Raw genomic sequence first — 25,466 nt, 5'->3', positions numbered from 1 at the left:
CTTTAAAACTTTTCTATTTTAATCTAGAATTTAATTTTTCTCATATTTTAATCTCTAGGTTTTAAGAAAGGAGAGAAAGTAGTTGAAGAATAGTGGAGGAGAAAGAAAAAATCAGTAGATTAAATTTCATTAACAAAAAATCAAATTTGATGTCAATATATTTCTCTTGAGGAGATGAGTTTTATTACAGTGTTTTTGAACTTTTGTTTTGCTAGAAAAAATAGATTAGGTTTTAGAGAGAGTTTCTCTTTGGTTTAATTTTGCATTTAAAAGCTAATTTATGAGTGTTTTGAGTTGATAAATTAATTTAGTGAGGTTTTAAAAATATTTATTAAAATTTTTTAGATAAAAATATATTGAAAAATAAATTTTTAAATCTAAAAAATCCCATTCTAATTTTATAACTACCTCTGACAGTTGAAATCTAGACAATCACACTACATATCATTTGCTTTTTTGTTTTTTTTTTTTTAAAGCAAAGGGCAAACAACGTAAGCAAAACAAATTCAAGACCAGGTCGGCAGAGCCCATCTATATGGGGCAACCCAGTTTGGCCTCATACAATTCAAAACGTCATTATTCTAATTTCTTAATAAAAAAATTAAATTAATGTTTTTATTTATTTAATTTTTGTAAAAAAAAACAAACTAGATTTTAATTCAATTATGAATACATTCACTAAACTGAAGTCATATTAGATCAATTCTCCTTTAATTTATTTAAAAACTCAACATGATATAAGGCTAGATAAATAAATCATCTTGTTGTTTAATTGAGTTTAATAATATTGTCAAAAAATTCTCCTCCGTGCTTGCGCTACCAACAAGATACCAAACACACACCAGTGAAGCACTAAAACGCAGAAACCTGTACTCCGAGACTAGAGTCGCTAAGATACAATTTCGCTGTAAGAGGGTATCAGGAAAAAAATGGAAGCAACAAGCATGATGATAGATGCTAACAATCTGACCTGAAACAAGTTCCATAGACTATCTAAACAATTCCAAATCCTTCCCCTCATGCAATGAAGCCCATACATTGCAATGGAAAGGAGGAAATAATGATCATTGTCCCTCTTCATTTCATTAAATTTCTTCTAAGCGCATGCTGCTAGTTTTAGGAAACACAAATCTTTCTACAACATGCTCCCTTGCAATGATCTTTGATCTCGAAGACTCTCAGTCAAAAAGCGGAAGAAGAAATAAAACCAAAGATGTAGGGAGAAAAATGTGCCCTTATCAATTCCGCAATGAAAAGTAGAAAGAAACGTAAAGATTGCAAGTTTTAAATCATTAAAGGGCAAGGTATTAATCACAACAGTTTCTGAAGTTACATCTGAAAATCTGTAAAGAATGAATGTATTACTGTATAAACAATCCACACCCTGTATGAACATCAAAACCATGCTAGCGATCAACAAAAAGTCCATGATGAAATCTGTATGCAACCCACATTAGAGATGGCAGAAAAAGGAAACTCATGGGAGTTGGAATAGTCCCCCGATTTGATTATTTCCTGATGGAGGGTCAATAGCAACCCAAAGTAATGAAATACAAATCGAAAGGAGAGCCGACCAAACGTATATGATGGTGGGTGTCTTCCCACGTCTTCCCATAAGCCCTTTTACAAAGGGGTAGAAATGAGCCAGGACCCAGAAGCTGAAGAACACACCTCCAAGTAACTTGCTCCACTGAGGGGCTTCGCTATATATAGTTCGGGAAACACCGACTGCAATTGCAATGAAGTTAGTCATAATGATTGTGCAAGGTAGTATCATAAGAGATGTCCATTTGAATAGATAGAGATCAGAAAACTCATCGTCAGCATCATCTCCAGCTGATTTAGATGTCAATGTGAATGAAATCTCAATCCCTGCAATCACCTTCAGTAGCCCCTGGAGCACGGCAGCAAGATGCGCACTTGTGCCTCCAATTAACCAGAACTGCTCATTCCTCCACCACTCCTCCAGTTCAATTCCAGACCAGTTGATCTCAAGCACAGCAAGAATGCAAAGGGTCACGCTGATGATAAAGAGGTATACTAGGAATGTGACAGTTAGAGACGCAACGATGAACTGATTGGTGAAGAGTGAAAATGCGGGAATGAAGCAGTAAACAACGAGGAATATAGAAGTGAAAGGGTAAATTCCAACATTGAGGTAGGCAATCCTCTGCAGGAGCTTCAACCTAGGGCCACCCAGAAGGGCGTTGTTGCGAGAAAAGAATATCTCGACAGAGCCAGTCGCCCACCGGAGAACCTGATGAAGTCGATCAGTAAGGTTAATAGGGGCAGTCCCACGGAATGCATCCCTCTCAGTCACACAATAAACCGATCTCCAGCCTCGTCCATGCATCCTATACCCAGTGACAACATCCTCAGTTACAGATCCATAAATCCACCCTACGGATTGGCCCCATTCAGTTTTATCTTCATACCAGCAAGAGATGACATTCACTGCCTCAGCAATTGTGGCTAGATGTAGGGGCCTAGGACCAGTTAGAGCACCAGGAGGTCGTCCGTATTTGACATGTGAATTGTCTGCGAGGGGAAGACCTTGAAATGCTGCCACCCTTACCGAATCAAGAAACAAACTTGAATTTCCAAACTTTCTAGGAATAAGAGGAGCGTTGATTTCCTGATTCTCTGCATCTTCCATTCCATGAGATTGGCTGATTTCTGGGGCAGAAGCAACGGCAGCCTTCTTGTGACGGCCGAAGAAGCAGCTGCCATGATCTTCATACCTTGGAGGATCGAAGTCATAGAAGGCAGTCCGACGAAAGAGGCATCCTGTTCCAACATATACTGGACCTTGTATCCCATCAAGGGCCCGCATGTTGACATCAAAGAAAACAGTGTTGTGATTGGCATAGCGGTCAGATGGATCAATTCCTTCAAACCTCTGAGGAAACTGAACATAACAAATGCCTTCCCCACCCCGGTCCATCATGAAGCATATGCCATCTCTCAATGCCTGGGAGTTGTATATGTAGTGGTCACAGTCAAGGTTAAGAATGAAAGGTCCATTAGACATAACAGCGGAGGCTCGAACCAGTGCATTCATCGCCCCAGCCTTCTTGTTGTGATCATAACCAGGTCGCTTTTCACGAGAAACATAAACCAACACAGGAAGGCGAATGTCCACTTCAGATAGGTTCATGGATTTGCTATCCCCTGCTATTCCTTTTAGTGGTTCATCACTAGGAGGCTGCAACATTACCTGTAGTTAAATGTTCAGCCTGTTATTCAACACATACAATCTCACTCCATATAAACATATAAATAAATTTCAATGAAGTTACTAACTAGCATGTTGGGCAAGTAATGCATTTACAATGGAACTCTAGCAACACTAAACCTATAACTTTTGCCTGTGAAATCAAGGGAAATAACATTCTATATAGCAAGCAAGATGCAATGAGAAATTAATGGATGCTTTGTGTCTGTTATGTTCGACAACCAAAAAAAAAAAATAGTTGCTGTAATAAATTCATTAGAAGTTCTAATGTAAGTTTTAGAACAAGTAATCTTACCTGTAAGATGCTGGCATGATCACCCCTAGTATGCTCAGGTGCTGGAACTGTCCAGGTGCCAGGCCAATGGGTTCCATCAGCCATCCAGGTAGCCTTTGGGATCTTCAATCTATCCATTGGTTCGTCATCTACTTTCTCTTTCCATCTTTTCATTGCCTTTAGCTCTTCTTGAGTATTATAGGCATCAGATCGGCGGCGAATTGAATCAGAAAGGCCGTTAATTCGAACCTTGAATTCATCATACTCACGTTTTGCCCGCCTTCTATCTCTAACAAAATCTGGGCGGATTTTATTCTTGTAAGGATCTCTTCTCATATTGAAATAAGATTCTGGGTTTCTAGGCTCAATTTCATGTTTCCTACAAAATGGAACCCACAAGCTGGCAAAACTAGCAGCCTCTGCCATGGCTTCAAAAGTTAGCAAAGCACCTCCATCATCAGAAACATAACACGAGAGCTTCTCAACTGGGTAGTCAGCTGCAAGAATAGACAGAATGGTGTTTGCAGTAACAAGGGGTGGTTCTTTCTCTGGATCTGCAGTAGAAACAAAGATATCTATGCCAGGAAGGTCAGATTTTCCTGTTGGATTACTTGGACTAGGAGTTTCGAACTTCTCCTTCAGAACATCAAGGTCAGTAACACGGTTAATTGGACAAAGCTTCGGGAGCTGGTCAAGTAGCCAAGAAAAAGCAAACCAGATTTCACAAACTATAGACATGCCCCACAACCATCTTGCATCTTCATTAGGATTTGAGACCCTCCAACGCAGGAATAATGCAAGAACAATCATTCGGACAGGGATTAGAAGCCTGCAAGAATAGTTCAGCAGAGTGCATGAATTATAAAATCATAGAGCTCACATGTGAAAAGAGAAAGCTCTCAGAAATAAGTAAACATAAACTCAGAACAATCATTTCGTGAAATGATAACCAAAGAAAAACAAGCAGGAATCTTTAAAATTTGCTGAAACTGTGGAAGTTGTAGTATATATAGCGAATCAAAGATGGAACTGAAGCCAAAGTAATGCAAGGTGATCCCAAAACCTATAGAGTTATATAGCGATTTAAACTCCAAAGGTTATATAGTCCACATGCCCACCAACGCAGATGAACTAAATTATTCCTAACCAAAGAAACCAAGAAATGTAGAACCTTTCAATTCATAGAAATTAGTCAAATGTTGAGAAGATTCATTATCCAAGACTGATTATGAGGACATCTCTTGCTGTTCTGCAACTCTTTGTTTAACTTCCCTGTTATTTACCACCCAATACATTGCAATGATGTAAAATCAGTTTCAGAAAACAAATTGTTTTATCCCTAGAAATTACGCACGACTTGAAAACGCAACCGGCAAATTTACGTTACAAGAACGGATGAAAAACCTCCTCCTGAAGCTCTGTATCATTTATTCACCACTCCAAATATGCAAGGGCAGAGAGAAAAGAAAAATCACAGCGCAGAGTAACTAAAAGAGAATATGAGAAGAGAATTGGTGTTCTTACCGATATGGAGCAATAACTTTAGTAGATATTTTCAATTCACGGGTAAGGGGTTTCCATTGTTTCTCAACAAGAGATTTCGGGACACCACTAGTACCCTCATCATTGCCCTTCACACCATCAGTTGGGCACAAAGCATTTCCGTACCCATAATTCGTCATTGAATCGAATAAATATTGGGAATAATCAAGTTCACCACTATGGCTCTTGGCCAAGGCTTTACTGGATTTACCGAAAGATAACCTCCTGCTATGCAACTCGGGCACATCATGACTCCTATAAGGTTCTTTGCAACCAGGGCATATCCCGTCACCAGTAGCCAGGACATCCTTACAACAATCCCAACAAATCTTGTATTCACATTCACAAGGTACTAAATCAACGCCACGTTTATCAGCAATGACCTGAGCATCACAGCCTGGCACCGCACAAAACGACCCGTTTGCACCTGCCCCTCGAGGATGGCTTGTTTGGGACTCGATCGTTTTTTCTTTCAAATGCGCACGAGTAGCGCAATTATGCCCACCTGTAAACATAGAATTCGACGTGAAACTCCTCTCCATCTTCTTTTCATTCTCTGCAGGGATTTCCACTGCTTGGTTATTAGGTGTGGGCGGTATGTGGACTGTATAGGTAACAAATTCTACACTGCCAATTTCACTATCAAGATCCTCCCTTGAGTTACTATAGTGGTGAATTGTGGGTGCTCTTCTTAGATGGTATGGATCAGCAGCAGCCATGTTGCTGGCTGTGCAAATCCTTAGCAGACAATATTGAACTAAACAGACCACTGATAACGTTGACCAAAAAAAAAAGGGAAAGGGAAAAAAAGTTGTGTCTATGAAGAACACAGAGTCTGGGGAAAGTAGTTGAGAAACAGAGTAAACAGAAAAGGTAAATTAATAAGAAAGTTTCTTACAAAGCGTCCCTATTTGAACAACCCAAGAAAAGAAAACAGAGGGACCAGGTCCAATTCAAAGCCTCAAGCCACCAGCATCATTTCTTTATTGAAGCCTATCATATCAACACCCATACCAATAATGTCTCTCCAAAAACAAAAACAATGCAGGGTCTCTCCAAAAATGATCTGCCCCCCTGTTGGTGGCTTTTGGAGAGGATTAATAAAATTTCCTATTATGGAAAGCGAGAGAATTTACAGTTTCAACGCTTGTAATGATTAAGACGACGAAGATGTTTTTGTTTCCCTTCGATTGGGGTATTGAAGGAAAGGATGTGAAAGCGAGACCTCTGAGGATTTTGTAATAAAGTCAGTGAAGAGAATAAGGAAACTTTAGATTTTTTTCAGGGCATTTTCCTTTCGTCAGGATTTCAAGACACACATTCACACACCTTATTAAATGATGGGGCAAGTGATGAACATTGTTCTATCATTGATATCCTTACTACCATAATATAGTGATATATAAATCATTGTATTTATGTTATTAAGATTTTCGGTGTGATTTTTATGTTCGTGTAATCTTGTGTGAAAAAAAAGGCTAGCGTGAATTATATATTTTCATTTTTAAATATGTTAAAAAGTTTATTTTAAATATGTGAATTATATATTTTTATTTTTAAATATTATTAAGATTTTTTAGTTCAACAAAAAATATGTTAACAACGCTTATATTTTTTAAAAAATATTTAATTTTGATCTGGTCCTCAATGGAGTGCGTGTAATTAAGTTTACTAATCTCTTGCTGGATGCTATTTAAAAAAAAAATTCACAAATCCTTTGTACGTCACCACTCTCACGAGACTTGTTCCAGCTTCTTACAACCAAAATCAGTCCAGGAAATTTGCCTATACGAAACCCAGTTCTTGAAAAAGACTCCCTAATAACTTTCGTTATTCTCGCAGTTCCGTCGCTGGATTTCCAGGTATTTTTTTTAATGACACTCGGTTTCTATGTTCGGTTTCATTTATATATTTTGAGGGTTTATTTTCAACAAATTTAGTTGATAGAGATAGGGTTTTGCAGTCTGCATGATATGATACTAGTAAAAACATTGAGGGCTGTGTCTTCTTAACATGATATATTGCTATATAGCAGGGCACGCCAGAGTGAATTTTATATTTTCTCATGTTGTGTTATTGAGCCAGTCTTGCTTTTTAGCAAATTTGCAAGACGTTATGGATGAGAATGATTGCTGAGTTTAACTCAAGTTCTGTTCAACACAAATTTTTATGACTCCTCCACTGTCTGGTCGATGCGTGTCTGCATCTGTAGGAAAATGAATTGACTATTACATTGCTGTGTTTACTTACCTGTGGCAGGGCGGAGAGGTTCGCTGTTCAAGTGCTCGTTAGAAGATAGGGAAGAGATATGTAATGATGGATTAATGTACAGAGAGTAAAGTGCAGAAAAGATAACTGGATTTATATTTTTGTGCAGTGGAGAAACTAAACCTGAGTATCGTGTTTTTGGGCTGCGTCGGGAAAATTTAGATATAGTTTTGAAAATCAAAGCGGGTACAAAGCTCTTTCTATTTGATTTTGGTGTGAAGAGGCTTTACGGAATTTACACTGCTGTTGATGATCTGGAACCAGCTGCATTTCATGGGAAATTTCAAGCACAGGCCGGCGAGAAAATATTGATATTGTAGCGACTGCATGGGATCTTATGGATAATAAAACTGGTATAAATTTCAAAGCATGAGCGAGTGCTGTTACATTATGAGTGGTAAATGGTAAATCTGCAAGTGTACTGATGAAGTTTTTCTTTTTACAAATCAACCTCCACGTTCTTTACTAGCTAAAGGATATTTTTTCTTTAGAGTGTTTGGTTTATAGGTTTTGAAATAAATAATTATTTAAATTTTTAATGTTTTTTTAGAAGATTCAAACTCATCACTATTAAAAAATAAATTTAAAATCTAATTAGTTAAAGAATTAAATAATTTCTTTTTGATACAAGATGATGTAGCCTAGGCAGTTGGGCACGTCATTGGGTGCCGCCTAGCTATGGAAAAACCCGGACAATATTTTTTATTTATTTATTTTTTGCATACAATCTTATAAATTCTATTTGTTTTCATGCCGGCATAATTTTATTGAAGGAGAAACACAATAAATCAGGTATAGTTCTCTAAACCAACCAAAACTCGCCATGACACATGTATTACAGCATCTAATCATATTCTTGGAAAGGCACAAACGCTTGCCTTGCCGCTCTTTGGAAAAGATGAGTCGTAGAAAATTTCTGTATGATCACAAACATGCAAGGGAGAGTACTTGAGGATCTTAAAAACTACTTGGAAGTGAAACAAAACTTCTTTTTATAATTTTTATTTGTTTATCTTTAAATCAACAAACACTCAAAACTGATTTAAATAAAGCTGATTTAAATATTAAAGTGTCTCTCATTCCACGAAATACTTATTTTACAGGATTAACAAGGGCCTAAAGCTTGTCAGCAAAGAAAGTCCACTTCTATTTGAAGTTTTCAACGATGAAAGAACTTGAATATTCAAAACTGAGGCTTGAGTTTTAAGTAAAGTCACTCCTTCAACAAGACTTGCATTTGAGGTATCATTTAATCATCTGGTATCATTTCAAGTTATATAAAATTTTATATCAGATATTGTCTATCTTATACTTAAAATGGGATTTTATATCTGATCATGTCTATCTTAAAAGTTTCTGGGATTGATTGGATCGTGGGTTGGTAAATGCGATCGATCAAATGTTCCATAATTGTTTTCTAGCTAGGACTCTCCTAGCATATTTATCTAGATTCTGTGCCATATTATTTTTTCCATTTTTTAACCTTATGTCATGTGCTAAGAAATTGAACCTGTTTGTGTGAACGCTCGATCAGTTTTTTATTATTTGTTGTTAATTATTGTTTCCTTGATTTAGGTGCCGTTTAAGATAGTCAGTGACTGCTTACCTCTTGCTGAGAGTGCTTTGAAACATTCCATTAAAGACAACTATCGAGGTTCTAAGTTTTGACAGGAGTTGAGTACTGATCAAGTAAGCTGCCCTTCTTGCATTCTTGCTGGGCGAGAATTGTTAATTTGTTAAGCTTAATTTTACTAAAGAGAAGGATTGTTAATTACCAGAAAAAGAATGCAATTTTTATATTTAGGAATTTCTTCATGCAAAGGTGAAAACTTTAGCACCATTGTTCCGGCCAATTGATTTGCCACCGTCTATTTCTGGGTTGCCCGCTGTTGCAAATGTGGCTCCAGCACATGCATTTCCTTCTGCAATTTCAGTGGAGAAGTTTCTATCTCCTGCAAGGTCACTTTCTCTATATTTTCCAAGGGAAAACCATGCTCTATATTTTCCTTAGACACAAGGTTCAGCACCAAGCGATGCATTTCCAGCATCTTCCAGTAAGCAACTGTAGTTGCAAACACAACAGCCATTGCAATCAACATATCAATCTTATTACACCCAAACAACTCATGAGAATCAAGGTCTACTATACCCTAATCATTTTCAATGGTCAATGCTGGGAACGTCTAGTGCAGGTGAAGACTATTTACCAGCGTCTCTACCCAGTATTCCTTTGCTAGAGCAGCTTCAACTTGTCAGCAGTGTACATGGAAGGGGAAGCTTTCATCAAGCTGATATGTTATTACTGTCGGAAAACGTCAGCTTCGAACTCGATGTGTATTCTTGCGCTTGTTTTGAGACGAGTAAATGTGGGAAACTGTTCAATTATCTGATATGATTGTTTTTCAGAGTGTTCTGGTATTCTAATGCTGAAGTTAATCATCTTTGCCTAGAGGATTCAGTCATGCTTGCTGTTTGCAATGAGAATGACGTCAGAGGGTGTATATACCCTGCTGCTCCGGTTGTTTTCTCCAATACACTGGCTGTTCGGTATCGCTACCTAAATGATGTTTTATAAAAAAATATTTTTTAATTTATTAATATCAAAAATATTTTTTCAAAATACAAATATTATTTTAATATAAAAAATACTCTAGAAAACAATCATGATCTCAAACAGCTCTTTCCATAAACAATAATAATGATTTGTTAGCTTAAGAGTAAGTCGGGCCCAACATTAATAAAAGCGAAAGAACAAAAACTATCGCCGTTGCCGGGGATCGAACCCGGGTCACCCGCGTGACAGGCGGGAATACTCACCACTATACTACAACGACTTGATGATCGACTTGCCACAGTTAATTTATATACTTAAAGAGTCATTTCATCCAGAAACATCATGGAATGTTTTTTTTTAATGTTAACATCGTAGGATATTATATAGTTGTTAAGATTTTAGCACATTACCTTTATTTTTTAAAAAATTAATTCAGTGATTTCCATCATAAATTATGTAAATCCCTTCAACATGCAGAACAAAAATACTTGTATCGAACCAGACCTCCCCATGGGCTCTGCGGCTAATTATTTATGAGTAGTTTTCATCTTTTAGAATATCAAAAGAAAGAAATCTAACCTATTGAGTTGGTTAGCTAATTAATTTGTTCCACATGATATTAAATTATCTGTACACCAACGTTAAATTAAGGCCAAATAACTTATATTTTATTACATGCAAAATATTTTATTTTCATTTTTTGGTTAAGTTAATGAAAACTATTTGAAATTAATTTTTTTGGTGTTTGGTACGTAGGAAAATTATGTTATGAAAAAGAAACAACGAGAGAATTAATTGACGATATATGCATCCCGAGATTTATTAACATTGTTAGGCTCATAAAATATTTTCATTTCCCCCAATAATAATGTTGCTGATCCAATTTCCATCCACTCTGGCGATCGAAAGGTAGTTTTGCTATTGCTTTGTTTATATCTTTTTTCATCTTTCTCTTTTCTCAGCTATACTTGCTTGAATATTTCGGTGTTGTTTGTGTTTTAAATAGTATTTCATGAAAAATCTTAGTATAAAATCTTCATTTCCATGCAAGAGCATACCAAGAACAACATCCAATAATATCTTTTCTAATAAACATATCACACTACTTCCCCATGTTTTGGACACTAACGCACAAGATTAGAAGTGTTTGTGAATTCAGCAATCTATACAACCATGCTGATTAACATTGTCAGCCATCCTGCTTTCCATTTATCCCACTGTGTTTTCCCAAATAGCATCTCCATGGCGCACAACTTATTCTGCAGCAGCAACCGTGTATTGGACATTTAGGGCATCTGGGTCGCCAGCAACATGCAACACAACTTGAACATTTGGGTCTCCGGCTTTGTGTGCACTTGGGACGCCACCAGCATTTTATGCACCTGGATCTTAAACATTCTGAGCATTTAGGTCGCCACAGTTTGAACCCACAGCACTTGTTGGAAGCATTCTCAGACCTAGGTTTTATACGGAGATTCTGCCTGATCTTTTGGAGATGGATCTCTGCGGTTATATTCTCCATTTCGTATATAAACCTGCTGAGATGGCGGATGTAATCAGGATACAGTTCCAAGTTACAGTGCCCTCCTCCTTCAATCCATAAAGGCTCGTACGGTTCTTTTGACATTTTCCACAGCCCATCACCGTGTAACCAGTTCACAACATCATCCTCTGTGCCCTGTAAAACATACAATGCAACCCATCTCAAAACCTGCTTCAGACAGTTCAGATGCAAAGAGCATCATAAAAGTTTCGTGGTCAGAATTGGTCAGCCTAGTTTAAGCCAGATGAAATTGTCGACATGCTTAAAAGTGAACCTCAGAGGATGACACGCCTTTGCACATGGGAATTTAGAATAGCAATGACTTTGGTGATTTAGCATGAAATAACAAGAGACAAAGCAACATTTTGTAAACATCCTCTCAAGCACTTGGAATATGCATGTATATAAGCACACATGCAGTTAAGGAGAGAGTAAATCCTAATTCCAAAAGCCTATAACAGACCCCAACCATGCGATCAACTTAACTGTTTAGCACTGAAACTTGATAGATTCTGATATTATCCTTGATAGCCCTAACTACGAAACAAGTTTAGTGCTGAAACTTGATAGATTCTGATATGTAACATCCTTAATAGCCCTAACCACGAAATCACTGCAACTAGTTTCTGGAACTCGGTAAGGTCTTTTCTCTCTCAGAAACGAAATGAAACCATGTTTACCATTGAAAATGGGAAGGAGATAGGTTGAAAGAAAAAGAGAGACGACGAGGCTCTACTGTCAATACTATAACATTGAGTCAGCTTTTAACCAGGCATGAAAGACCTGGATCTAGTAATTGTGAACGAACTTACCATTAGGTTACAATAGTTCGAACATCTACTTAATTAAAGGGAGAAATTATGTAGCTATTTTCTTTTTATCAACCCCAGTCTTGTATCAAAATATAGGCGTTAGTGATGAGCATCCACTAGCACAAAAAACTTCTCAAAAAACCAAAAGTAGGCCATAAGTTAGAACAAAAACAAAATACACACGTAATTTGTTATCTATTCACCTGCAACCTTCCAATTACTTGCTAACATACTGGGCGAATCCACTCTTTGTAGAATCGAATCGACCATAGATATCTTTTTTCACGACTAGACGTGGACCTTCAGGTGGGAATCTCGAGAGTAAGCATCTCTAAGGGAGACACATCTCTTGCATTTTTTACACTATAACAATCAATTCATGTGTACATCAAGCACCATTTATTCAAAAATAAATAAAAATAAAAATTATGTTGGTGATATTATTAATAGCGACGGAATGTTTCTCTTATAAATTTTCAAAGTAATATTTTGTCAGTAATTACAAATAAAATAAAATAAAATTAAAAAAAATAAAAAAATATTATGTTGGTGATACTATTAATTTGTACAGTTAAATTAATAATATTAAATATGTTCTTTAATTTAATTTTTTTTTGTTTAATGCTATTTAATGTCAAATTATTTGATAGCATTTAAAAAAAATTACTAAAACATCGACAAACATAAAAATTATGTTGGTGTGTTAGTCGGTACAACAAATCCATTTTCCTCGGAGAAATACAGAGTTATTAACTGTTTTGATATAAACCTACAGATTCACAGACAGAACATGGCTGACGGTGATTCTAATTGTGCATTAATCGGTTATACATGATATATACCGACAATTTGTTAGTCGGTGATTTGCCAATAATATTTACTAATGAATAATTTGACAAAAAAATTGATCATCATCTATTTTTATCATCGATGCTAATATTATGTCAACCTATCTTTTAAATCACCGACTAAATTATCGATAAATTTAAAATCTCCAACAAGACACTAGCCAACAATACTTTCCTCTCAGTAAATATCAAACAGTGATATTTGTATAGATAGAAACACAACTTTTACACCGACAGAATATTTTACGGTGTAAATCAATTTTTTTGATGGTGTCCATCCTTAAAATTGAACAAAATAGATTGTTTTCACTAGATTTTAACTTAACCTTTGATGATTAATCAAGTTGACTTAACTTAGTAGGTGTTTGGTGGTTTATAGCAAAAGTTAAAAAGTGAAGATGGTACCAATCACTATTACTTCAATAGCTTATAAGCCAACATATTACCAACACAATTAATTATGGCATTTAGCCTAATTAATCAATCCAAAATAATGATAATGAGTGCTCAAAGACACTCATTAAATTTAATTTATTATGTTTTGTGCATTACTATTTATGGTCATTGTAACAGAAAAGGATTCCATTTAATGTTCTTGGATTGCAAACTTCGGCATTGTATTGATCGAAATTACAAATTCCAGAAATCTCAATCAGCTTGGACAGGCTGACCTCATGCATATTAAAGCATTTCAGATCTCAATGTATTCTCAAGCTCTCGTACAATCAGTTGACTGGGCACCCTTTAAAAAAGGATTTGCTTGGCGAACCAAGGTCTCAGCAGAATGATAGCATGATAAAGAGTTTCTAAAGAAGACTACAGGAAGAAAAGATGCTTACATGTATCACTAGAACAGGGCTCTTCACCTTCCGAATTTTGTTTACATTCTGCATTTACGAGACAAGTGCATGTCTTAAAAATGGCAGCAGGGATAGAAGAACCAAAGACATGGTGCTCATTAGTCAATAAACCATTAGGATTTCAATAAGTAGCAACGACCAAGTTAACCTGCTTACCTTGTAGATGTCAAAGCAAAATGTAAACTTCACATGGCAGAGCACACGGAGACCAGAAAGAATGGAACTGTGCAAAACTACACCTCTCAGCCTTGGCAACTTCGCCGCCAAGTGCAATGTTGGCCCGCTACCAACTGACTGCCCATACAAAATTAAGTCTTCCTGACTGACTCCATACTGAGTCTGAAGAAACTCGTAAACTGCCTCTATATCAGCATATGTGTTGGATTCACTTGGCTGGACAAATCAACACAGTATATAATTACTTTGTAGAGGGTCAATAATATCCGTGTGCTGTAAACTTCTTAAATTATAGGTGAAGTTGTCAGCATGGGAAACCAGACAATAAGTAGAGCAACCAGTAAGTATCACATAATCTCAACTGCCAGTTTTTTTTCTTTAAAGAATAAACATCATAATCTCCTATCTCAACTATATGATATATATCTAGACAAACGAGCTCATTTGTGCTCTGGGTGGAGTTAACAGTGCTCCAGTTTCACTCTTATTTTTTCTCTCTCTCTCTCACTCACTATGAACTTGAAGAGTATCATAATCACTTGGAGGAATGATAATAGACCGACCACTATCCCCCGTTCTTTATTATTATTGTTGTTGTTGTTGTTGTTGTTATTGCTATAAACAAAGACGATGTAATTACTTGCAGTCTTTCAAGTAGATCTGTGCTCTGTTGGTTTTCCCTCCTATGTTCACTAAAAAGTTCTTTGGTATTAGATGACCCGGATTTTGCTACTCTTGGTCATGCAGCACTCTTGTTACTGTTCATAATGCATGATCCAGATTCTCCTTTATGATCTGGGATTTCAGATTATACTGCTATTTTGATTGCTTTACATTTGAACTCCTTGATCTCAATATCTTCAATTAGCTGGATTTCTTCAAACATGCCAATATGCCGTGAGGAAAATGCTGCTTTTGTTACAAGCTTAAGTTGAATGACAGCTTACCTTGCCAGATGAAGCACCATAACCAGAATAGTCATAGCTGCATCATAGCATTCAGATGGCAGAGATCATAATTCAAACCAATTAAGGAAACAGCAGGGGAGAGGGAAGAATAGCAAGAAAAATTGAAAGCTAATTAAATAACAATAGCATGAGACAGTCATCTTTTCAAAAGAAAGAAAGTTTCCATGGCACACAAAAATTAGGCAAGCATTTGAATGTAAGCACACTTAGGTTTAAGGCCATATCAAAGATTGGATCCATAGAGATACACAGAAGTAGTTAAAATGAATAGCAGAAATTTGAGAATACCATTGAATAGATCATGCTGGATCTTTTTCAGGATCTGAATTATAGAAAGACTGTGCCAGAAATGACAAGTAAAAACAGATCAAAGAAACAGTAAAGTTAAAACCTCACAGGGCCCAAAATGCACACAAAACTCTGAAGAGAAGAAATTTGGCTTTGTTACCAATTCTATCCAAATACAAGTCAGTAAGTATCAATTACTTTATCTTTAAGTAAAACAGAAGTCAAGAATAAAAAGTGGAAAAAGACTGATGCCAGCTTGAAAACACCTTTAAATTACCATCCATCTTTACTCTAAAGAGTAAAAATGACTAGATAAAAAAAAATGGATGAGTGAGTAAATTAAAACCATTATTTGCTTAATAGCTTCAAAATATGTTAATGGCACCAGGATAATTAAAACTTCACCACCACTACTCACAGATCTAACCCAACAAAACCCAGAACCATAACAGTATAACTGTTATCGGAAAAGAGAGGGAAAAGAAAAAAGAAAAAAAAGAAAATTTTAGGACAAAGCATTCAACTCCACAGAGAAAAACAGCTACAGGCCCATAGAGAAGCAGAGAGAACATTAAATACAAGACGCATTTCACAACAAGTTTCAAATTTTTACAAAAAGAAGATGAAAAACTCACAATAAATTGTCTCAGACAGTTTATAGGGGAGAGAATTTGCACTTTCCCAAAATAATTTTTTTTTGCAATAGTTTATGATACTAACCCCATGATATTAACTCTGAGATTGACCTTGAGCTGCACAAAGAGATCATAAAGCTGGCCAAGGTCAGCAGCATTACCATGAGAGTAAAGCACAGTGAGTCTTGCATAAGGGTTTTTGAGATAAAAAGCAACAATCTTGTTGCCTCTCTTTGTATCAATCAAGAGTATATCTAACGAACTATCATCAGCAAGAGGAAGTGGCATAGAAGGAGAAGTTGAGACCACAGAGAACTTGCCATTGTCTCTCTTCTTAATCTGATATGTAGGTGGAGATGGAGGAAAGAAAGCAAACTTTGCTGCTAATTGAGAGAGCATGCACCCCATTCACCCCTCCAACAGTGTTTTTTAAATCAAAAACATAAGTTGTCCAAGAATGAACAACCTTGATGAGTTCACGTGTAGGGGAAAAGAAGATGAAATGATAGATAGGTCTGTGGGTTGAGTGTAAAATGGAGAAACGAGTTGCTTTCTAGAAGTAACTTATTCTTGTTAAGAAAAGAGAGAGAAATAAAGGGTGATGGTGCTAATAGAAGAAAAGTTTCTAGAGTTGTGGCTAGTGTTTTTGTCCAGCTAAATTCGTGTTAGCATCCTCAGAGTTTTAAGGTTAATTAATCTTGCATATTTCAAGGAAGGAGAGAGGGAGAGGGAGAAATGCTGAGGTAAGTCCACGTAGTGAAAACAGAGGACTGTGTGGGTTGGCGAGAGAGAGAGAGAGAGAGAGAGGAGCTGCAGGTGGTGGTGTGTATATGTACGGTGACTAGTAGACTGGGGGTGGCAGAGGGAGTCTTTTACTATGGTATAGAGAGAGAGAGAGATTGGGAGTTTGGAGCGGAGCAGTGCCTTTAACTTCCAAACTCAGTTGAAAACAAGTGCATGACTTCATGGCTGTCAGTTGTACAGATGGAGTCAATGTAGAGAGAGATATGCAACTCCGCTACATGACATTTTTTTTCTGTCCATTTTATCTGTTTGATTGCACACTCAGTCTCTTCACCCTAATAATTCTCTGTACTCTCTCTTCCTTTTTTTACATATTGCTTTCTTTCTTTTTACAGCTACTAATGCGTGTTCGGTTTTTTCTTCTTATTGATGAAGACATTTAATAATGAAATTGCAGTAAATATTATTTTTTAAATTATTTTTTTATATTTTATATTATTTTTTATATTTTAAAATTTATTTTTAATATTATCACATTAAAATAATTTAAAAACACTAAAAAAATTAATTTAAAACAAAAAAAATCAAACTTTCATGAAAAACGAATTGCCCGCAACCCTAAATAATTTTTTTTTATTAACATGAATGTCCGGATCAGTTTGCACGTATCTTGACTAATCCCATGAGCCTTAAAATTAACGATCATGTAAGTCTTTAATGACCCTTAGATTTGTGAGACTCAAACTAGTAACTTCTAAAAAACAAATCTATAATCTAATCAATTAAACTATACCTTCAAGTTGTAAATGATTCTTAATGTTTGCCTTGTTGCCATCAGTATCTAATAATTGACTTGATATACAATCTTTATAAATTCATGGAGGAATATTTAGGAAATGTCGAGACAAAGTGATAAATATGAGGAATTAATGATGCTTGAGAGGAGAAGATGTGTTTTTTCTTAGCAAACAAGATTCAAAACCTTAATTAATTTTGTTCATAAGAGATAAAATTCTGATAAATGAAAATCTTGATTGTGATGTCCATTTGGGTACTTTATGGAATGCCAAAATTATCATTCCATCCTACAATTAATTATTACAGGTCTGTATAATTATCAGATGCATAGCATGTATTGTATTACTTCTTATATTTAAAAAATATTTTTTTTTTTAGTTCCAGTTTTAAAATAAACTAGATTTAAAAAATATATGTGTGTTAGTTAAAATTGATGTAAGAAAAAATTTTACAAGTAAAACAAATAAAAAGCATGTCTTCATCAAATAAAATCAGATTATTTTATCTTCTATAAAAATAAAGATTTGAAATGTAATTATGCATGGAGTTTAATTTAAAAAAATAAAAATTATTTGACTAAACAGAATGATTTTTTCTCTGTGGCAGGATAAAAAAACAAATGGAAACACAATAATAATTAATGCTCTCTCTTGCGCCATCTCCAACAGCCAACAGATAAGTGCTACACTACTCGCTATAATGCTCTGCTTCTTCTTTTTTTTTCACTCCCGCTAGCTAATAACTGAGGATTAGTTTTTTTTTTTTTTGAGTTTAATATGGGTATCCGGACCAGCTTGTGTATACCTTGACTAATTTCACATACCTGAAATAACTGAAGATTGGTTTTGACTGCTAAGGTTGCAGATGCCAAGTCCTTGAAATTTTTTGTGTCACCTAATTTTGTGCATTGTTCTGTAGTGTATACTAACTTTTGTGACAGGTTGTGGGTCAGAATAAAAAATATATATATAAATTTATTTTTAATTAATTTAATATTAAAAATAAAATAAAAAATAATTAAAAAACTAAAGAACCAAAAACTAAAAATGAAAAATATCGAGTGAACATGTCAAACCCTTGAATCAGGCAACTCGGGTTAACACATCAAACTCGCGAAATGGATCGTGGACTCCACTAGATCATGATAACAAAAATAGATGATCCCAAAAATTGAGCATAAGCCTAATATTGAAATATTTTTTTAAAACCGTGATAATTTCATAGAAAAAAAATGAGCAAATTATAAAACTCAATTCATAATCAATCCAATATCGATGGATGAAATAAAAATAATAATTTAAAATAATAAAAGTTAAACCCGCCAAACCCCCAAAACAGGTTAACATGTCAAACCCATGAACATGTCCATAGATTTTATAAAATTTAATAATATAGTTTTTTTCTGGAGTAATTTTTTAAAACTATATGATAAAAAAAATAGAGAATCATAAAATCAAGTTTAATTAAATAAATAAAAAAAGGTAACCCGTCAAACCCACAAACCAGAGCAATTTAAGTTACCCCGTCAAACCCTCAAACTAGGTTATTGACTCCACAAAGTTTTATTAACTTTTTTTTCAAAAACGATTTTTTATTTAATTGAATTTTAAGAAAAATAGATGACCATGAAGTTAATCATCAACCCAATATTAAGATATTTGTTTGACACCACAATAACACTATAGAAAGGCAAAATGAAAAGAAACCAATTATGAAGTTTAATTAGTTTAATATTGAAGAATAAAATTCAAAAATTAAATTTTAAAAAAATCAATTAAAAAATTCTTAGACTAAGTTGAAGGACTAAACTAAAAGAATGGAAAAATGACAAATATGAGGGGGGGGGGGGGGAATGGAATTAATTACGAACTCCATCGAGTTGAATTAATTTTATTTTATTATATTATATAATAAAAAATATAAAAATTAATATACAATTATTTCAATATTATAAGATAAATTTCAATAAAAATATAATATTAAAAAAAATTGATAAAAAATTAAAAAGAAAACACATTCTTTACTGAGCTATGCTAGGCTTGTTAAAAAAAAAAAAAAACTCCTTGTTATCACTGCTACACGTGAACCAATTCAACTAAAGTACAGAGTTGATAGAAAACATTTAAAAGAATATATTAACCTGATTTATAATTCATATAAATATTAAATTTATTCTATATGTGTGAGGATGTAGTAATAATTATTTTTTAAAGTATTTTTTAGTTGGATAAGTATGAAAATAATATTTTTTTTATTTTTTAAAAAATTACTTTTGATATAATCACATTAAAAAAACCTCAAAACATCAAAAAAAAAAATCTAAAAACATAAAATAAAAATTAATTTCAAATATAAAATTTTTAAAAATCACGAGATTTCAAGGCAAAAACAATCAGTACATTGGGTGCTTTGATAATTGGCACAGAAGAAAATGTATAATTCCAGCTGCAGGCTGTGGCACACAACTTTTCAGGCAATCAGCTAGCAGTGCAGTATCCATTTCCCAGAACAAAACCCATCAAAAAGTGGGCCCAAAGTCCCGTCCACCAACGAAGGACCTGTTGCGTCAACAGCTCCACCTGAAAGCAGCAGTTGTTTCCTTGTTGATAGGCAAATGGGGGTGGCGCGTGGGACACACATTAATATAGTAGGTGTTGATTGTTGAAGGGCCCATCTCACTCAGTTTTGATTTGTTATTTGGCTTACCTATTTGTCTTTCATTCTAAAATGATCCCACAAGGCTTATCACATGCTGATGACTCACCAAATTACTCCTCTTTGATTTTGTATTTTAGACGGCTCTCGTTTCCCCACGGCATCCCTTCTGCCCGTCTAGGATGCCACATGTAGGATCAGGGATGCAAAATTCTATTTCTAGGAGGACATAGATGATTCAAGCCACTTTGGCCTGGCCTCCCTTCAGATGCCACATGTAGGTACACGCAAATGGTTTTTAAGCTATTTTTATTTTATTAGTTATATGCATTGATATGAAGTTTATATTTTATTTTATGGTTGTTTGATGGAAATTTAGTTTGTTTTTTAAGCTTAGATTTAATTCCTTAAAAATTAATTAAAAATAGAAATGCAGGTCTAATCAGGTACTAATCGTACGGTGGGAAAAGTTCTTCATCCAGCCGATCCCATTGGATTGAAGAAAAAGTCCAAAGATAGATTTAGATATTCTAGGTAGTTCTTGCCCAATCTAATTCTTGTTTTTAGATTAATTCTCTCTAGTTTTTAAAAATAATTAATTAATTCTTGTATTTCTAAATCTACTCCTAACTTGATTTTCTTTTCAACTATTTAATGTTACTTTTCAATTTATTTTTATCCGTTTTTAAAAATATAGAAAGAAAAAAAAAGTAGACAATGGAAAATTGATAAGAAAAGGATATTTTCTAAGACAAAGAAATAATAAGATTAAGCATAATTAATATTGACTAAGCATAATTAAGATTTTCACGACGGAATCCAATTACCTGCGTTTGTGGGCATGGGGAAGATTTTGGGGAGTTTATCCACATTTAACGCCTGTCTGTCCTTCAGGAGAAGAACGGCTATGGACATATTTTTTATGCTCCTGCTATGATGATCTATAGGATTAGAGTATAAGATGTTTCTACTTTCTAGTGCTCATTTCTTTGCACATATAGATTTTCTTTTTGGTGTTTATGGTTTATAAGTTTCGTAGGAACTTGAATACAATCACGCGGCTGCAGTTGAGAACACCGAGACAGAAAAGAACTGCCGGTACACGGTAGAAGAGAGGAAGGAGAGAATTTTAAGAACAAAAAACAATGGAAATTTAACGACAACATTAAGGTTAAATTTTATTTCCATACTCTCAATGTACTTGAATTTTAACCCATTTTATATGTTAAACCCTATATTAGAAATTGCGCACTTAATCTTTAATAATGCTTGCTATGTTTTGCGGTACGCTTGCCGAAAAGCCATAGCTGATGGGAGACCTCGTGCTCGCGGGAGATTTGTTAAGCTCAAGAAGTTTTTGAAGAAGAAACTGAAGTGAGAAGAATGACGTACGTCGTTCTTCATAATCGCCGAGAAAAGGGAACATATTGCGATGGTGATGCTCTGCAGGTACTTCAAGCTCCTTAACACTAGAATATTTGAAGAATGCTAGGATTCAAGCTCTTTTAACACTAGAACATTCAGCTGGATTCTTGTACCGTGTAAAATGACCACCTACTCTTGAGAGTTTTAGGTGCTAGACGAGGCACATAAAAATAGAAACATAGAATGGCTTTTTATATCACGTCATATAACACTTGGTAACACTCAAAATTAGTGTTTCAAAATTGTTTAAATTTGAATACTGGACATTATTGAAAACAGAGATTTGTTAAAACCTTGGAGTACCCAGTTATCAAGATATTAAAATAAAATCCCAAGCCACTGTAAGAATAAAAAGTTATGTGAAATCCAATCTACTTGCAGTACTAGATTTTTAATATTGTTAAAGAATTATTTCATCTACACGATTGTATTTCTGGCAAATTTCATGACCCGTCCATCTGGATAACTATATCACATGCATCTACAAGACATGGCAATGTAGGTCTCCGGTTTAACCATCTTTTCTATACGCGTGAAAGCAATCAATGAATCCAGCGACTTACTGAAATGCAACCGTGCAAGTTTCCAAACAGCAACAATTGACCTCTTTACTTGAAAACACGAAAAGTTTCTGTTTTATTGGAAATCAAAGCCAACATCTAACCACGCCTAACAATCATTCAAGGGAAGGAAAGGGAAAGTTTTTTAGGACACACCTTTCTAGGTAAAGGATCTATAAACCATGTTTGATCAATGCTAAATAGCATTTCCTTGCGAGCAATACGGACTTCTCAATACGGACTTCTCATCAAAGCAAACAACTAAGCACCAAAAATCTTAATTGCAATCCAGCAATTCACTTATAAGCCATGTCCTATGAAAATTTGCTTGAATTGATAAAATTACTCTATAAATATGTTTCACAGCTACAGCCCAACAAAACAGGGAGCCAGCAGGGCTCAACCTTAACCTAGGAAATTCATAATCACCAAATGGAGCACCAAGTTGCAGAGAACAAAATCAGCAAACGCACGCTCTGGTGGTAAATCCTGTAATTGGTTGAAAGAAACATCAACTATTTGTAATACAAAAATAGGGATTGCTATCAACACTCACTTCAATAGTTGCTTTTAAACATTCAATTAAACTACCCACATAATGACTCCTTGTTTCACTCAAGCTGATAACTGCCTTTAGAAAGTTTAGGCCAAATGCCGAATCAACTTTCAGTTTGTCTCTTTACCAAATAAGTACCAAATAAGTGACCAGTTATCGGTTGGAGTGAGACAAATGGTTCTGACTAGACACCTTAAGCGCCCAAGTGTTTAAATGCAAGTTTCAATGAGTTCAATACCACAACTCTACAAAACTTTAATAAAAAGATTAAAGATGTCAATTCAATTTATTCCTCCACTCCCTCTTGGGGGTTGGGGGTGGTTTTAGTTTTTTCCTCCATTTTCTCAATAACTACCATAAGATGAAAAATTAACAGAATAGTCTTACCTTGAATTCCTTGTTTTCCTTGTTCACTTGGATACGGAGACAAACTGTGACAAGTGAAACAAATTAATCTCTCTATTGTGAATTTTAGCAGCTGTTATCTCGCTAAACAATAACTACTTACCAGCAAGGACTGCAGTCCCTACACAAGAAAGTACACCAGAAAGAAAAGAGTTGAATGGAAATGACCCAACAATGGCCATGTAAACTACCTGTTGATCACCAAAACAAGTTAAGCAAAGCTGGACAGCATAACTAACCAAACTTACATTGAACAAATCATGCAAGAGGATTATAAGGGAGGGGGGGGATAAGTTTGAGATGGCTTGAAATATGTGCTTGGCACAACAGATAAATTCTATATAAAATTACATCCTGAAATGGTCATTGAGTGTTACCCTTTGAATTCAAACAAGAATGCATCTTTGATGGTCAAAAACATGAGTAATTCTAGAAAGAGAAACTGGATTAGAGTACTTAAGCTATTCTAACTCAACAAGAAGAAGAAAAACATTCACAAAAGGGAGAAAAGGCATTAAAAATGCAGAAACAGCAAGTTCTGAAATTGCAGCACCTCCTCCAGGTAAATAATGCAGCAAAGGAAGAAGAAACTGGCAAATGAAGCTTTTGGAAGGCAGAGACCAGAGGAAAGGTGTGAGATTAGCATAGATGATCTTTACACACTATTGTCCTTGTAAGTTCTTACTATTATAATATTTCCACGTATCAGTATGCACTGTAAATCTAATCGCAAATGTATATTCCAAGACACCCACCATTGAAAGGAACTTTAATGCTTTTTGTTGGGTGTATATAAAGCTTAAGGTGCATATAGAGCACAGCCATAGTATATAAAATCTGGTTGATGTGCCAGCTTATTTGAAAGATTAGAAATCTATCCATGATTTTTTGAACATAAAACTGCCTTTGGTTGTTACCCCCTTTTTTTTTTTTTTGCTCAATAATTACAGGTAGGTACGAACTTTTGTGCTCCTTTTTATCTCCTTCTCTTCACTCCTAAGGCTTCTTTATCCACCATCAATAAGTTCCCTATCATTCTTAAAAAGAAAAAAATATTCCAATACCAATCCTTATGCCAAAGGACATGTTGCTAAATCCTGCTTTTATTTGAATCTAAAATGAGCCCTTTAAAAGAGATGAATGACTGTTGCATCCGGGATTCATCAAATATGTCACAGGGCTCATCAGTTCTCCTTCTTGTTTTATTCATTATTGTTTGGACCTTGAGACTCATTGGTTTTTAGGCAATTTCTGAACTTGTTGGTGTGGTGGTTAGTACCCCAACAAAATGAAAATAATGTCCTAAAGCTCTGAAAATACACCAGTGAGTAAACAAATGCTTAAGACTTTCTTCCTCCCCCTGTCCCATGATGCATCCATTTATTCCCTCCAACTATGCAAAGATAAGGTAGAACTCAAGGATGTGTGCCAAATGAAAAAAGTGACGCCATGTGTAGCAGAAATTTATATCAGCACACAAGACAGCTCCAATGACCAATACGAGGAACAAAATAGAGAGAACATTATCAACATGACTCTGGACAATAGTGACCTAAATCATTAAATTTTTTTGGCCCTCCAAGTTCTTCTCCCTCATTTATTTTTCCAGAACCGGACCCTTAACTTTATAGAAGTAAGAAAATCAAGATGCACGAGTTCACACAATCAGGTAATACAATCAGAAAAAGAAACGCACATGACTGACTGATACCTCAGTTAATGGAACATTTCATCTACCGACATTTTACCTCACAATCATAGTTGTTTTATTATTACTTGATTCTAATAAACCTCTAAATTTGCCTGAATCTGACATTATTCTTTATCATGTTCATCTTCCACTGATCCAATCGAACCCATCACAGATCCAATTCCTAACATTACTATCTCATCGAAAAAATAAACCGATCCTTCAAATCTCAAAAATCACCGCATCAGAATCGAAGTAAAATAACAGATCAATAATAACAATAAAAAAAAAGTTATAGGAAAGCTGTACCTGAATTATAGCAGTGAAAACTGCAAAAACCACATACAGATCGATAATCTGGACACCAAAAATAACTCAATTTTAGAGCTTCATCATCAAAAATTGAGGAAATAAAAGATAAAGAGAGCGAGAGAGAGACCTTGAGGCTAGTAGGAGTGGCAGTATACGCAGAACGAAGGGATTGGAAGAGAGCTTGAGCGTCTCTGCTGGTCGTTCTCGCCATTATCAACACTAACTAGCGCAAAGCTTCCAACTTTTTCTTTGTTTTTATCGGAGGTGGAGTCTATGCAGGGAATTGCCCTAAGAAGTCAATTTTAGGGATTGCTAAT

At 35.1% G+C, this 25,466-nt stretch overlaps 3 protein-coding genes and 1 non-coding gene across 4 annotated transcripts; all 4 read right to left on the bottom strand.

Annotated features, from left to right (window-relative positions):
* Positions 1-1,263: 1,263 nt before the first annotated feature.
* Positions 1,264-6,395, bottom strand: LOC7456098 (cellulose synthase-like protein D3). The gene is made up of 3 exons (XM_002303405.4): positions 5,034-6,395; positions 3,531-4,338; positions 1,264-3,217 (listed from the first exon to the last, which is right to left on the bottom strand). The coding sequence occupies exons 1-3, from the start codon at positions 5,768-5,770 to the stop codon at positions 1,478-1,480; spliced, it is 3,285 nt and encodes a 1,094-aa protein (XP_002303441.1). The 5' UTR covers positions 5,771-6,395; the 3' UTR covers positions 1,264-1,477.
* A 3,686-nt stretch (positions 6,396-10,081) lies between these two features.
* TRNAD-GUC (transfer RNA aspartic acid (anticodon GUC)) lies at positions 10,082-10,153 on the bottom strand. Its single transcript has one exon. It is a non-coding gene; the product is annotated as a tRNA-Asp (tRNA).
* Positions 10,154-10,881: 728 nt separating this feature from the next.
* On the bottom strand, positions 10,882-16,974 carry LOC18096985 (uncharacterized). Its single transcript, XM_006385616.3, has 5 exons — positions 16,090-16,974; positions 15,061-15,097; positions 14,093-14,329; positions 13,916-13,963; positions 10,882-11,551 (listed from the first exon to the last, which is right to left on the bottom strand). The coding sequence occupies exons 1-5, from the start codon at positions 16,410-16,412 to the stop codon at positions 11,063-11,065; spliced, it is 1,134 nt and encodes a 377-aa protein (XP_006385678.2). The 5' UTR covers positions 16,413-16,974; the 3' UTR covers positions 10,882-11,062.
* A 5,259-nt stretch (positions 16,975-22,233) lies between these two features.
* LOC7456096 (dolichyl-diphosphooligosaccharide--protein glycosyltransferase subunit DAD1) lies at positions 22,234-25,466 on the bottom strand. The gene is made up of 5 exons (XM_002303404.4): positions 25,277-25,466; positions 25,147-25,194; positions 23,251-23,338; positions 23,130-23,173; positions 22,234-22,675 (listed from the first exon to the last, which is right to left on the bottom strand). Exons 1-5 carry the CDS (start codon positions 25,358-25,360, stop codon positions 22,592-22,594), a joined length of 348 nt encoding a protein of 115 aa, XP_002303440.1. The 5' UTR covers positions 25,361-25,466; the 3' UTR covers positions 22,234-22,591.

The sequence above is a fragment of the Populus trichocarpa genome, chromosome 3 (assembly GCF_000002775.5).
Source record: "Populus trichocarpa isolate Nisqually-1 chromosome 3, P.trichocarpa_v4.1, whole genome shotgun sequence".
NCBI classification, from domain to species: Eukaryota; Viridiplantae; Streptophyta; class Magnoliopsida; order Malpighiales; family Salicaceae; genus Populus; species Populus trichocarpa.
Note: the sequence above shows the minus strand (reverse complement) of the source record. Positions and strands in the feature narration are given on the sequence as shown.